The 15,983-nt window shown below is 38.9% G+C and overlaps 1 protein-coding gene across 1 annotated transcript in view; it reads left to right on the forward strand.

The window, feature by feature from the left end:
* Nucleotides 1-15,983, forward strand: part of CBLB (Cbl proto-oncogene B) — a 190,319-nt gene that overhangs the window by 154,735 nt on the left and 19,601 nt on the right. The window contains exons 13-15 of the mRNA XM_074972976.1: nt 1,530-1,679; nt 3,097-3,191; nt 13,531-13,671. Coding sequence (XP_074829077.1) covers nt 1,530-1,679; nt 3,097-3,191; nt 13,531-13,671 — 386 coding nt within the window. The remainder of the gene's footprint in view (nt 1-1,529; nt 1,680-3,096; nt 3,192-13,530; nt 13,672-15,983) is intronic.

Consider the following 15,983-nt stretch of genomic DNA (forward strand, 5'->3'; position numbering starts at 1 on the left):
CCACCTGCGGAAGTGAAGAAACAGATTGATAGAGCCAGAAGAGTTCCCAGAAGTCACCTACTACAGGACAGGCCTAACAAAGAAAATAACAAAACGCCACTAGCCGTCACCTTCAGCCCCCAACTAAAACCCCTCCAACGCATTATTAAGGATCTACAACCTATCTTGAAGGATGACCCAACACACTCACAAATCTTGGGAGACAGGCCAGTCCTTGCCTACAGACAGCCCCCCAACCTGAAGCAAATACTCACCAGCAACCACATACCACACAACAGAACCACTAACCCAGGAACCTATCCTTGCAACAAAGCCCGTTGCCAGCTGTGCCCACATATCTATTCAGGGGACACCATCACAGGGCCTAATAACATCAGCCACACTATCAGAGGCTCGTTCACCTGCACATCCACCAATGTGATATATGCCATCATGTGCCAGCAATGCCCCTCTGCCACGTGCATTGCTCAAACTGGACAGTCTCTACGAAAAGAATAAATGGACACAAATCAGAGGTCAAGAATTATAACATTCATAAACCAGTCGGAGAACACTTCAATCTCTCTGTTCACGCAATTACAGACATGAAAGTTGCGATTTTACAACAAAAAAACTTCAAAACCAGACTCCAGCGAGAGACTGTTGAATTGGAATTCATTTGCAAATTGGATACAATTAACTTAGGCTTGAATAGAGACTGGGAGTGGCTAAGTCATTATGCAAGGTAACCTATTTCCCCTTGTTTTTTCCTACCCCCCCCTCCCCCCTCAGACGTTCTTGTTAAACCCTGGATTTGTGCTGGAAATGGCCCACCTTGATTATCATACACATTGTAAGGAGAGTGATCACTTTAGATAAGCTATTACCAGCAGGAGAGTGGGGTGGGGGGAGAGACAACCTTTTGTAGTGGTAAACACCCATTTTTTCATGCTTTGTGTGTATAAAAAGATCTTATATACTTTCCACAGTATGCATCCAATGAAGTGAGCTGTAGCTCACGAAAGCTTATGCTCAAATAAATTGGTTAGTCTCTAAGGTGCCACAAGTACTCCTTTTCTTTTAACTGGAAAAGTGTGTATCCTAACTTAAATTGGGCACTCCCTTTTTAGTGTTCAGTTTTGTTTTTTCATTAACAGGTATTTGTGTGTTCAGGTTTTTTAGCTTGAATTTCTTGGTCCTTTGACAGGTGAGAAGAATACTTTCAGGAAAACAGAGTATATCCATTATTTATTTGCTAACTCTGTTTTTAAAACAAGACAAAACAAATAGCTAAAATCCTATATTGTAGTACTTGAGCAGCTAGTTCCAAAGGATGGATTTGAAAATTAAGGTGGTAATAGAGTGCCTTAGAGGAATAAAGAGAACTTGCATAATTTTCCAGTAATTACTGGAGATCATCTTTAACACTGTAAAATAGAGAACTTCTCAAGTACTTAAAATTACTAATTTGAGACTTTCTCCAATGAAGACTGTTTGAATTACTCCATTTGCTTTTCAAGCAGGTGAAAAAATGTTGTATTTTTAATTAGGAAAATATTATTTCTGAGGAGTTGATTTTCACCCGCTGTATACGCCTGAACACTGTAGGTTCTAAAATTAGGCATCAAGGCAATGAACATGCCCTTCGTCAGAGTGGAATGTTCGACTTCCCTACTGATATCAGAGACTACCTTTTTCATGTGAGTTAAGTGTTTTTAATGCCCCTGGGGCTTAAAAATCTATTGCCTGAACATTGTATAGCTTTACCTTTTAAAACTGAAAAATTACCATTTTTGTATTTTCAGTATTCTTTATTTGCAGGAAGGCACACAAGTTGAAGATATTGATTGCTAGCACATGTTGCTACATTTTTGGCTATCAAATGTAAAGCGAAAGTATTGTAACATAAAAATATTAATTATATTTAAAATTAAACAAACATATAGCTTTGAGATTTTATTGACTGACGGCCCTATCCTAAGGCCATTGGGGTGAGTGGGCTTTGTATCTTGTCCTAAAACCTTTTTACTCTTAACGATCTGCACCTGGTTTTCATGAAAACTGAGAAATCTTTTCCATAAGTAGAAGACGATGATTTAAAGCTGCCAGCTATAATTTTTAAGACATTAGATAGCTGTGGCCTTTGCAATGACCTAAGAAAAATATTCCTGATTGTACTGTAATCAGTTTTATCAAGAGGTTCAGTCTAACTCTGAGCTGCTCTACTGTAACTTAACTTTCTTTTATGTGGAAAATATATAACTTGTATTATGAAGAGAGAGAGGATGGATTTGTGATTTAACTCACTACAGTTGAAAGACATGGGTTGCCTCTTCTGTCTGTTTGCTGTGTGACTTGGGGCAAGCTGCTTAACCTCTGTCTCCATTTCGTAAAGTGAATATTATACATACTTCAAAGGGGTGAGGTGGGAATTTAATAAGTGCTGGTAAAGTGCTTTGACATGATCCAGTGACAGGAGCTCTAGAAGTCCATGATATTGTTTATAGAGTGACTGTTTTCCCATCCAAATTCACACAGAGAAAGCACCAACCCTTACATCCAGCTAGACTCTTGTTGAAAGCCCTTTAATTTGAGTCATATTTTAAGAGTATTGGGTTTACATTTACAGTTCCGATTATAGCTTGGTAGTAATGTTGCATGGGTCCAGACTCATGGCTAGTAGAGGTGTCATGTTACTCAATCTGAGTAGCCAACCAATATGAAAATGCCATGCCATTGAGCTCTAGAGAGGCCATATACTGGCCCTTTCACCAGTTGGCATCTAAATTGTCATCTTTAGGTTTCAGGCTTAACCCATTTCTATGAACAAGGCCATTCACACCTCTGCATTGCTGTTTAAGTCTGTCTGCCAGTTCTCAAAGTTAACGTTGCATGAGTTTTAATACTTGATTAATGTTTCAATCTTTATGTATAATTTAATGGAAGCTAAGATTTAGGAGCACAAGTCTGCAGCAAGTGTTTGCATTGTGTCCATCAGTTCAGGCTTCAAACTCCTGGGGGGTGGGCGAGTAGACCTTTTTGAACTTGTAAAACGGTACACTCCTGTGATGCTGTATAAGTAACAATATCCGAGTAACATTTCTGTCCATTTTTCAGGAATTTTCAAATGGCCATCTAGGAAATGAAGAATATGATGTCCCTCCTCGACTTTCACCTCCTCTCACAGCTGCCTCCATCCTCCCTAGTATGAAGTAAGTTATCTTTATCTGGTTTTTTATTATAAAAGAAATGCATTCATTACATAGACAATCGCACTGATTCTGAACCACTGTAAAAAAGAGCATTAACGAAGTTCTCCTGGTGGATGTATTTCCCATGAACTTGAATGGGGTTTTTCAAAGGTTGTTGTGTTGACTAAATGGGAGTAATTGTAATGCTAATTTAACACGTCACACATTTTTTATAGTAAGATGGCATGAATTCTGGTAGGCATTGTGTATAGGCTCCTGGCAGTGGGAGTGCAGAATAGAAGTTAGCCGTTCCTATTTCAGTTCCCCTCCTAAGCCCATGGAGAAGCTACTCAAAGCCATTCATTAGAGGAGATATAGGACAAGGTCTAGAGGTAAAGAGTTTGGGGTGTGTGTGTGTGCGTGCACGTATCATCCCCAACCCAGTAATGGTGTTTATATTTTCTGTGCTTATTCCTGCATCTAATGCTTTACCTGCAGTTCCTGCTGGCCAGATGATGATCCCACAGTATGGCCATTGTTGCAGAGTACAGCATGGGCACCCATTTAGTTGGGATCAACAGATGCCATTTTCCTCTCACTAGCTAGAATGTGGCCTGGTGAATTTTGTCATTTCAAGTTGCAGGCTATCTATTAAGCTTTGAGTTGTATGATTTGTTGTTTGATGCCAGATGTTGCTCTTGGCAACAAGTGAATCTTCTGATTGGGCTGTGATTTCCGCCAGGATTTTCTACAGAAGCAATAGATTCTACAGCACTCCAAACCTTCTTTTGTAAATAAGTTGTACTCTCTGGATTTTTTTCTTTGTAAATCGTATTATCCCACAATACTTGATGGCCCCTGTGACGGGAAGTCACCTGATGTACTGAGATACCACCAAGTGTATCTGTTTTGCCAGCATGGGCCCCCCTTTTACCTGTCTTGCTGAGCTGGGCTCTTAAAACCTCCTCTAACACACACATAGGCAGGGCCACACCCAGCTGCAGATCAGCTCTGGGAAGACGCAGCTTAAGGGGACTTGCTCCAACATTCAGATGTCCACCTCTCTTGGAGTACAAACACAAAGGTATATTATATTCTCTTCTTTCCTCAATGTGGAAGAGGGTATGCACAATTTCTCGCCCCCACTCCCCCAGGTAGAAATCACACAAACTGGGTTATATTATAAACCAGAAATAAATGTATTCACTTTTAAAGGTGTATTTTAAGTAGTTAAGGAGGTTGCAGACAGAACAGGGCAGATTACTAAGAAAATAAGAGAGCACACAAACTAAGCTTAATACACTAAAGAAACTGGTTACATGCGAGTTCTCTCCCTAAACATGGCATCTAATAATAATCTTCACTGGCCAGATGCCCTTCTAACCTGTGCCCAGTTCTTTCCCCCTGTTCAGTCTTAGTTGTTTCCAGGAGTCCTCTTGGGTGGGGTAGCAGGGGAGACTTGACGACCCAGATTACCTCACTCCCCACCCTTAAATAGGATTTGCATAAGAGAGGAGTCCTTTGTTTCCCTAGTTTGGCCCCCCGTCCTTTACCGGGGAAAGTTACAAGAAGTCCCAGGTAATGTTTTCATATCCAGGTGACAAGACCACCTGACTCTGTAAGGCCCTGGTAGCCATTCTTCACAGGCTGACCCACAGGGTCACAGGAAGACTAAGCTCTTTTACTGTCCATTGTCCTTGTTGATGGGCCATCAGCACTGTCTGGCTTTTCCACCTTTGTACCTGAAGGGTTGGCAGTGGGCATCACCCAAAGTAGCATAGCTGAAATACAGATATGTTGTCAATATTCCTAATTTCAGATACAAAAATGATACATGCATACAAATAGGATAATCACATTCATTAAATCATAACTTTTCCAACGATATCTCACATGAGCCGTCTTGCATAAAGTATCCCTCAGTTATGTCAATATCAAAAGCATATTTTCATAAAGAACATGGAATGACATGTCACAGCCCCCCTACACTATATAGTTCTTAGGCACTGAAATAGCATAGCTGTAGTTGTGCAATAAAATAATGACATCTGTCAACGTACTTAGCATCTACTGAAAGAAAAAGAATTGTAACAGTAGAATGTGACATTGCCAGGTCTTTTGAAATCTTTGTAAACCCAATTTGCTGTAACATTTAGGCACAGCAGGAAGAGAACAGCATTAACGGTGAATGTAGCTCAGAATGTCATTGTTCTGCCACTCTTTACCAAAGCATAAAGGTTATAATAAAACTGCAGTTGACAGGAGACACTTTAATTATAACTAAGGCTACGTTTTAGTCTTGGATATTTTTAGTAAAAGTCAGACAGGTCACGCGCTGCCTCCACCCCCCGGGAACCGTGGCCAGTGGGAGCTGCGGGGGTGGTGCCTGCAGGCAAAGGCAGCCCACAGAGCTGCCTGGCCACACTTCTGTCTATGAGCTGAGGGAGGTGATGTCGCAGTTTTTGGGACCCCCCCCCCCCCCCCCCCCACCCGGTAAGTGCTACCCGGAGCCCTCACCCTGTCCTGTGCCCCAACCCCTGTCCCTTCCACACCCAAACTCCTGCTGCTGCTGGGGAGGGAGGTATTGATGGCCCGAGACTGCCTCAGCAGCGGCCAGTGCGACTGACCATGTGCTGCCTGAGCTGCTCAGGTGGCCCCCGGACCAGGCACACCGGCTGCTGCAGAAGTCACCGAATCCATGACTTCTGTGACCTCTGACAAACATGCAGCCTTAATTATAACGCATTTTCATTTGCTCACAACTTTCTGGAAAAGTCACCCTTTGAGTTGAAATTGTTTGCATTTAATCCAAGTTCAAAGGTGAATTTATTTTGGGTAGTTTCTAAACACAATGTGCTCTAGCCATTTTCATTGTTGTCTGAGCATGGGAAAGAGAGGGAAGCTTGCTTATAGCTAGATATCTCAATATTGAAACTGGACATCTGTATATTGTAATAAACGCAGGCATATATATTCCAATCATGGTTTCAAATAAACACAGAACAGTACATGCATATATTTGAATGTTTGATTCCCACAGTCTGTGTGAGAGAGAATATTGGCTAGAGTGACTATTTCAGAGGTAGTTAAAAATGGAAATTTTTGTTCCAGACAAAATTGTGATATTTCAGCATTTATTTTCATCCTGAACAGAAAGTTCATAAATGACTGAATTTGGAAATGTCAGAATGTTTAGTTTTGGCTTAGTTTGACATTAATCTGTTTCTGCTGAAATTGTCACTGTTGCCTCAGGGCCCCATTCTCTTCTATGGGCTGAGCTCCCTGGCTGGACCATATCTTCCATGATGCACCATAGCCACATGACTCCCATTGTGCACCACAGCAGGTCAGCCAGAGATGAGATTGTGGGTATCATGGGAGTTGTAGTTCCACCAGGGTGTCTAATGGACAGAGGCAAATGGGTGCATGAGCGTCTGAACTAAAGCTCCCAGAAGCACCGCTGCAGCTCAGGCAGACAAAAATTGTTGAGTTGATGCAAAATGAAATGTGTCAATTTGCTCTGACAAACAGAAACATTTCAGTTTAGTTAATCTGACCAGAAACTATATTGTTTCAGTTCTATTGATGGAAAATTGAAATATTACCATAGATAATTTCCCTTTTGCAGAAACATTTTCCACCAAAAAAAAAATTGATGAGAAATACACACCCAGCTCTAGTTTTTCATGATGACTCACTTTGTTTTTTGTTTATTTTAAAAACCAAGCACACTTTAAATTTAAAAAATATTACCTTGGTGTGTATAAGGTTTTATGTTAAGAAAATTCAGGATATACAACTATAATTGTGCCGCATGGTATGGGTGCTAAAGCAGAAAAATTATCATTGTGCATAATATCAAATACTACATATGTCCCATTTCAAATTGACCCAATGAAAGATCTTAATAATCTAGACCCAAGCTTGACAAAGTATGTGAAACCAGGTTGATATTGGTGTTGCGCTTTTTAAAACTAATCAGCTTAATGAACTCAGATCATATTTGCAACAACAAAAATTGCTTTCGAGCATATAACATGGATAAGGTTCAGCCTGAAGAAATTTGAAATGATTGAGAGAATATTTTTTCAAATTTTTTTCTCTCTAAAATTTGAGAGCCATTAGCCCTCATAAATATGTCAGACTGTTTTCTGTTTGGTCAAAGATATTCTAGCTTTCCATAGATGTTCTGCTGCGGTCTGACCTAAATCCCCCATCTTTTCTATTCTCAAGCCTCTGTTTAGCCGTGGCTGGCAGCAAGGTCACATTATACAGAACAGTGGGTTTTTTTTCAATTATTTTCATAAAAGTAACTCCAGCATCAGGACTACGGACACTAAGATCCTTTCCTTTTGTTTTCTGTTCCCAGTTGGAAACCAGATCTTGCGAAGTCAGGGACTAGGTTTTTTTAATTCAATGTTCTCGGAGCATGATCTCATTTACACTAAGACCCCTTTCCACTTCCAAATGTAAATGAGAAATCAGGCACAATGTGTGTCACCTGAAATATCAGACATCAAAGTAAATTTACATAGAAATTCAGGAAATATTTTGAAAATATTTTTACTAAGTATTAAATATCATTAAGATAAAAATCACCACTGCTATTTGTTGCGAGAGAGAGCCTTTTTAAATACAAATTGATTGAATTTTTAAACTGTCTAGTAGTAATGAAAAATATTGGGGGGCACAAAATGAACAAATTAAGACTTTTAAAAACTTGTGGATAACTGTTTTAGAAACAGATTAAAATACTTACTGCAACCAAAATGCCATGATTAATTCAGTAAAAGAAAAAGGTGATAAAAATAAGCTGCTAAATAATAGTTGTCATATGTAGCATTTTAATCAGTAGATCTCAAAGTGCTTTACAAAGGAGGTCAGTATCATTATCCCCATTTTACAGATGGGAAAACGGAGGCACAGAGGAGCGATATGTATTGCTCATTGTCATCCAGCAGACCTCTGGCAGAGCCAGGAATAGGAGCCAGGCCTCCTTAGATCCAGTTCAGTGCTTCATCCACTAGGTTGCACTGTCTCCCTTCTGAAATTTCATATATTTTGTATATCCCTCATCCATTTGTATCTTGCCTACAGCTTTGGGAAGATATTCCCATATGTCTCACTTTCCCTGCCTCTGCCATATTTGAATACGGTAGTCTTAAGTATTCTAAAAAAAGTACAGGAAAACTTTTGAAAGAACTTTGACAACAATATTTTGCAGTTGCAAACAATTGTCAATAGTTGCAGAAGGGTTTATATTTTCCTTGTCTGTGGGTTTGTTTTTGTTTTTTTTCTTTTTACCAGATGTGCCATATCATTTGGGCTGCTGTTAACTTTGTGATTTCCCTGTGTCCTGCTGATTCATCTTCATCTTAGGTCCTTGATCTACCTGCAGAATCTCAAGTTTTGTCTAATGGCCTTTGAACGTGTTGAGTTGACTTTATATTGCAAAAGAACATTCCCCTCATAATTAAGTAAATGCATACCCCACTGGTTGCACCTTCATGAAGCACATGACTTGTATTAATTTGTATTTTCCACTCTGCGACTGAATTTCTGACCCAAAGTGAAAAATAATTATGCTGTTGGTATTGGACTGTTCAAAATCCATATTATTGTATGGATCACTAATGAACTGCATCATTTTTATGCCTGTGTTCCTTGTTAAGTGGAATTTAGTGTGAACTTTTTTCCCTTTCCTATGACTTACATGCTCTCAAAATCTGCTTTCTCTTTTTTAGCAATTTTGACTAATAGGCTAGTTTGCATTGAAGAAAAGTATGAAAGTAATTTTTCACATCATGCATACAATAAGACATCTTTGCTCAAAAGCTGTCCTATTTCTAGCAAAATCATGCTTGCCTTACTTAGGTGAGTAAGTCATTTTTGCCAGTAATATGTGGTATACCACAGCAGGTTTTTTTCTGTGAGAAAAGGCAATAAAATTGTAATAAAATGTAAAGAATTTCGATCTTCCAAGAGCTCTTTATTTTATGAATATATCTCACATGTCTAATTGCTTTGAGAGTGTTAGGGGAAAATAGCATAAAGCACTCTGGATGTCCCCCCACCACTACCTTTTTTTTGTTACTTTTATTTATTTCCATTGTTTTATATGTGAAAATAAATGTTTAGAGTAAAATCCTGGCCCCACTTAATTAAATAGGAATGTTGTCTTTGATTTCAGGGAGATCAGGATTTCACCCTTAATTCACTGTGATTGTTCCTGCAATGGCATTGGAAGTAGCATTATGTATACAGTGGCTCAAGCCTGCAAGATGCTGAGCACTCTAGCCCTGATCTAGGAAATCACTTAAGCACATGCTTAACTTTAAGCATTTGAGGAGTCATACTGGTTTGCATGATTTGCTGGATGAAGGCCAGAGTGCTCAGCACCTTGCAGGATTGAGCCCCCAACGTCCAAGGTTTGTGAAGCCCTTTACCCATAAATAAGGAGACCCCTGCCCCACAGGAGCTTGCAATGTAAATAATTGTGAACTGTCAGTGTGCTCAGAGTTCCTCCGGTAAAACTGAGATGGCCTCAGAATGACTTGACAACTAGTGACAAAAACCTATTTTGATTTAATAGCTTTCCCTGATTTGCCTTTGGCCATCAATACTCTTCATGAAAAAGAGGGTGACATCTGGCTTCTTTTCAAACAACCAGAAAATATTGAGACACCATTGATAAGGATTTGACTCAACCTTTCAAATTTCAAACATTGCCAAATGGGGAGGCGGAGGGGGGGAGAGAAGGGGTGAGACTAAAAATTACTTCAGTGGGTTTTGTTTTTGTTTTTTCTTTTTACCTGTACACAAATCTTTCCAGAACTTTCAAAGTATTAGTAATTTTTAAAAAATGTAAATATCAAAAATAAATTTTAGAAATAACGTTTCCAAATATAGGAACGCTACGTACTTTGTATCACAGGATACAGTGGAGTGTACATCTGATTTAACCAGTTTTGTAATTAAATCTCTGAACAATGTCTAGAACTAACCTGAAGGAAGCAATCAAAGCCTCTCCTAAAGTGTCAAATTTTGGATAACTTCAAATAAATCGATAGTAGATATCCATATTATAAAATCCTGCTCTGAGCACAAGAGTTTGTTTGTGAAACACAAAATAATTTTTATCTAACAATTACAAATTCCATAGAAATACCTGCCTGCTTTGCTTTCTGTGTATCTACCTTATTAGAATAGCTTTATGCTAATAGTAGAATAATGAAGGCTTAGCAACAGGCAGTTTCTTTCTCAAGAATAGCCTTCTGTTCCTTCTGTACTATTCTCGGTTAATTTATAGTATGTGGAGTATAAACCAGAAGTCCAATATGATTTCATAAAACAAAGAATAGCAAACTATTTCTATACTGGTCAGCATTGGACATCTTTTTTTCAAACCATGGTGTTGCAAGAGTTTAACTTAGAATGGCTTTAAAGGTTAACAAGTAATAAAATAGTCTTCAGAGGAACTCAAGCTGCAAGGTAGCAGTACCTACTGATCCACAAATCTGAGAGAAGTCCTCTTGTGCAGGTCTTTGAACTTCCTCTCTATGGATTCTGACCTTTCCTCGTCCTTCTGTTACATTTTTCCATCCCTTATGTGGTGGGCACAGGGCAGTGACACAAACATCTTGTCAGTTTTAACTAGGAATATTTAAATCAAAGATTGGAAGAAGTCATTTCAGCCTGAACTATATTTACAAAAGGCCTTTTGCTCCCTCTACAGAAGGTGGCTGAAAACTACAGTGCAGACAGCTATAGAATTTAGTTCCATAAATCTTCTTCTGTTTTTCAGTAGAGATCTGCCCTTGGTTATTGTGTATTCACAAAATAAATTGGATTCCTGCCATTCACAGCTTGTTTTTTTAAAGTCAAAAGAATATTAATGATTGCAGGAAAGGATATCTGAGAGGTTTCAAAGAACTAAGGAGCTCCAGACTTTGAATATGTTTAGCAAATGTCTCACATACTTCATTCTAGTGCAGCCGTCCTTTTGCTTTCTCTCTCTGCTTTTGCACACTCGTGATTTGCTAGATCTATAGTGGCCACACTTATCCTTTTAAAGTAGCATCTGGAGTTTGGTAGTCATGAGACACTATTTAGTATAAATGATAAAAAAACACTGCTTTCCATCAGGTACAAATGCACTGTGCCAGATGCTTCAATACTTTTTTGTTTCGGTTTTTGGGTTTTTTTTGTGAAAACAGGAAGTTAGGAATGGCTTGATAGGGAGTTCAGTTCAGCTCTATTCCCTTAAGAAAATCAGCTGGACCAAAGGACTAGAAATGAAGCCCACTCCCCTTTCAAATTCAAGTCTCTCTGTGACTCTCAGCCCTCCCGCAGTACCCCATTAAACAGATGTGCCTGGCACTGTGGCTTGAAGGTCTATAAAATCTCAAATATATTGTCCATGTAAGTGATACAATGCATAAAAATGGTCAGGACCATATGCACATTTGTTCTAGGTCTCTTAAATCAATTGTGCACCTTCTCAGAATGAGCGGTACACCCATTATTGATTGCATGATATTTCATAACCTGTTATCCAGATTATTTTAAGGCAGTTCACTCCTTACCATTATTATTCAATTAGTTTAAGACTTAAACATTGTCTATGACCGTTTCATTTAAGGTTGGAAGTAAATGACAACCATAAGAAAGCTTTACCATTTCCTACTGAGGGTGTTTTGTGAATTTTTTTATTAGATGTGGAATGTAATCATTATAAACATAGGTTTACAGTAAGGAGTGGAGAGCAAAACAAAATTGTTCACTAGAGATAGAACGTGTCCAGTCATCACTTACCAAGATCAAAGGACTGAATATCAGCCTTGTTCGTAAAGGTTTTCTCTTTTCATAGTGGCACTTTCCATGTGTCGCTGCTAGCTGAGGAATTACATTTTGTATATAATTTTGTTTATACTCAGTTTATGATTAGAGTACTTTCTTCCGTTTTTGTATTTTTAAAGCCAATCCCATACTTGCTACCAAGCCCAGGTAGAAGAACATGGGACTGACTGTGTATGGGAGGAAACCTTTCCCAGGCTGTGCAGTGGTAATATTTGACGGCTCTTGCGACTTCCAGCACTGCAATAGCAATTGCTTTGGTTGTGTTTATTCCTCTTCCTTTAGCAGGGGACTTGTTGGATTTGTGTGGCTAGTGACCCACTGCCAGTGTTCCTTCTTATTCCTGCTGGATCCAATCCCCTCCACATGAGTGTAAAAGGAGATTCCATTGAGCTGGGCTTTGCAGAGTACAAGCAGTGTGCAGTCCCCAGAAAGTACTTCTGTGCTCCTCCTCCACAATTCAGTATGACTTAAGTGGGTTTGCTGGGGTCGAGGCCCTCTGCATCAGTATAGGCGTGTGACAGATGAAAGGGACAGGTCCTAGAAGTGCCTGTATTTTTATTGTTAACTCCAGTGTAGCACGTGTTCAGTTTGATCAGAAAAAGCAGGTTTCTCTGTTGCTTCAGTAGCGAGAGAGGCCTGAATCATAACCTGAATTCTGGGAAAGTTTGGATCTGCAGCCAAATCTTGTAAGTCAGGCCGCACACCAGCACTGATTTCCAACCTGTAGCTCCTCAACTACAAATGACATCTTCATAGACTACTAGAATTCTATGGAGGGGAGGGTTAGCTCAGTGGTTTGAGTATTGGCCTGCTAGACCCAGGGTTGTGAGTTCAAACCTTGAGGGGGCCATTTAGGGATCTGGGACAAAAATTGGGGATTGGTCCTCCTTTGAGCAGGGGATTGGACTAGATGGATGACCTCCTGAGGTCCCTTCCAAACCTGATATTCTATGATTCTATTCTAAGAATTCACCACATCCTTGTAACAATGAGGGCAGTTGTGTAGGAAGATAAAATGACAATTCAAAAACTAAATCTAAAAAACACAGACAAACCTGTGACAGGGCAGAGTTGTTGCTAGAATCAGATTTGGTGAATGTCAGCTCTTGTTGAGCCCCTCAAAATATTGTTGCCTTACTGTAACCTTCATTTAGCTCCTTTGATAAATATAATCAGGTTAAGCGTCTTGCATGGATGTTTTGTATTCTAAATCTATTTAAGTCTGCATGGCTCTCTGCTACTCCATTTGATGACAGAGTAGCTCTCTGGCTGTCCAAGGTTTACCAACTGCTCCACTGTACAGTCTTAAGAATGGGTGATACGGGAAGGGGAAAAACAGTCTCATAATTTTGTTTAGTCTGACAGGAAATCTCTGTGTTACTGTCTTATAAACTGGTGACATTTACGAGAAATTGTTTTCTTTAGTGTTGGATCAAGCATGGTTCTTCAACAGTTAAACTGATGCTGGGCATGTTTGTTTGTTTTTTTTCCCCTCTCTTAGGTGCGTCATTCCTGTAACAAATTCCCTTGCTGAGAAATCAAGGGAACATGTAGAAGAAGATGAGTACAAGATTCCTTCTTCCCATCCTGTATCCCTGAGCTCCCATCCACCTCACTGTCATAATATAAAACTTCATACTAGGTAAGGTAGCTTGCAGCATTGCACTGCTTTGGAGAGGAGAATAAAATCATTTCAGAATGAACTTTTGACAGGTTTTCTAAAATCTAATTGGTTATAATCACGGTGAAGCTGTCTGCCTTCTAAAGTGTAATCTTTTCATGCTTGGGTTATTCATGCCCTTTTATTCCTCTGATGGAGTTGAAGGAGAATAGAAGCCATTAAACTCTGTGGTTCAGAATTTCAGTAACAAAATGCAGAACACATTTGAATCAATATACTGTGACTATCAAAATACAGCAGTACTTCCCATGGTTTCACTCTCTCCTTGCCTTGTGTGTACCAGAGTTATAGCAACTTCTTTAAACTTTTAGAACCTATTTCACAGAAGACCTTCCTTTGTGTTTCACAGGAAGAAAACATTTTTCATTCAGGCTTAATATTTCTCTTTCACTTTAAATATATCTTAAAATAATATCTGCGAACTGTCAGTCTCTGAATCATTAAAGGGTTGTGGCAAGGAGATTTGGACTCAAGAGACATTGCAGCTGAAGGCTGTGTGGCTCATGGCAAACCTCTTGGTCCCTGACTCATAAAGCTAATCTGAGTGTGCGGAATGAAGATAATAATCAGGAGGAAGGCTGAAATATCAGAAGGGACCAATTACTAGTAGTCTTATAGGTCAAAAGTACTATCTTAAAATCAATTATTGATCTACTAAGTTCTGACTCTTCTGCAGCTTAAAATTCATTGATACATTAGGACTTTTTTTCCTTTCAGAATGTGATGTCAATGCAATAAAACTCAACATTCTCCTCATTCCAGACTTAACCAATTAAGGTCTGATTTTACACATGTTTAATTAAAGAGATTTAGCCCAGTGTGGTGTAAAGGTCACTTTCTGATCACTACTTCTGTCGAAGTTATAAATTCCTGGAAATATAGGCTATTGTTATTAACAGAAATGCTGACACGACCTTCTGTGCAAAGATGTGAATGTTCGACTGGTCTTTGAGTGTTTTCTAGTCATGTACCCTTAAACTCCCACCTATTCTTCTGGGGAAAGATTTTTTGATTTTTTTTAATAGACATTCAATGTTACTGAATTGAATTGACTTTATGGGACAGACAGGATTTTAAGACTTTACATTTATGGACCTATTTATCAGGGGCTTTTTTGTTTGTCCCACTTGGGAACCTCTCCACCAAGTCAGCCGTGTAGTAGAGAGATGAGTTGCCTATATGAATGGAGGAAGAATGGATGAAACATGAACATGCAAGAAAGAAGGAGAGTGCTGCGTAGGAATAAACTCCATTGGCTCTACAGCTGCTTAGGACTCCTACACTAGGGGAAGTCCCCAGATAAAGAATTATAGGAAGTTTCCACTCCCTTGGTACCTCCTGTGTGGCACAAAAGGAGTGGAGTGGGGCTGAGAATCTTGTTCAGTATTTTGCAGACCATCACAGTTAGATTTCAAAGCTGACTTTCCCACCATTCCAACTGGCCATTTGTTTTTAGCCTTCTTGATCCATAAGAGAGATTACCTTCAGCTGGTCATGGGTCCTTTAGACCAACAGTGCTAGCCTAGCACTAATCCAGGACATCCCACACAGAAAACTTCCTTAATTGTTAGTTAAAGTTGCTGCAATGATTTCATGTAATAACCCTTGTACAAATTACATATATAACAAGAAAGTGAGGCCTAAAATAAAAACCTGTGACACTTCAGAGAGTACAGAAATGATCTATTAATGAATTTATATAAATATTCCAAATGTTACATTAACTTTCTGCTGTTAGCTAATGTCAGTGCTGAAGTGTAAACATTCAAAATTATACGTTTCACAAACAACTTTGATTCCGACCAACAGCAAATACTTAGGAACTGGAGCTAGGCAATATTTTTCATTCAAAAAAGGTTTTTGACAAAAAAAGGCTTATTTTGTAGAAATGACAATTTTTGTGGAAAATCACTCTTTAATTTTTGTTGCTGTTGAAAACACAAAAACTGAAATCTTTTTGTTTGTCAGTGCCTGAAAATTTCAGTTTTTTCACAAAAATTAGAAAAAAAATTAATTTTTTTTTGTTTTTTAATAAAAAAATTGGCACCCCTTCTCACCTCTTGGTTTTCAGCAAGCTCTATTAGGAGCTTTTTTCAATGCATTTTTCATAAATGTGAATTTATTCAGCTGTGTAACTAGTATACATTTACTTGTAATATGCATATGCTGAAAGAGTTTGTAACTTTTTGTGGAGTCATACCAAATTAACGTTGTCCCCTTCAAAACACATCACAAATGTTTGGTAAGCATGGGTATGCCGATTGGCCTCTCCA

This window comes from Natator depressus, chromosome 1, assembly GCF_965152275.1.
Source record: "Natator depressus isolate rNatDep1 chromosome 1, rNatDep2.hap1, whole genome shotgun sequence".
Lineage (NCBI taxonomy): Eukaryota > Metazoa > Chordata > Testudines > Cheloniidae > Natator > Natator depressus.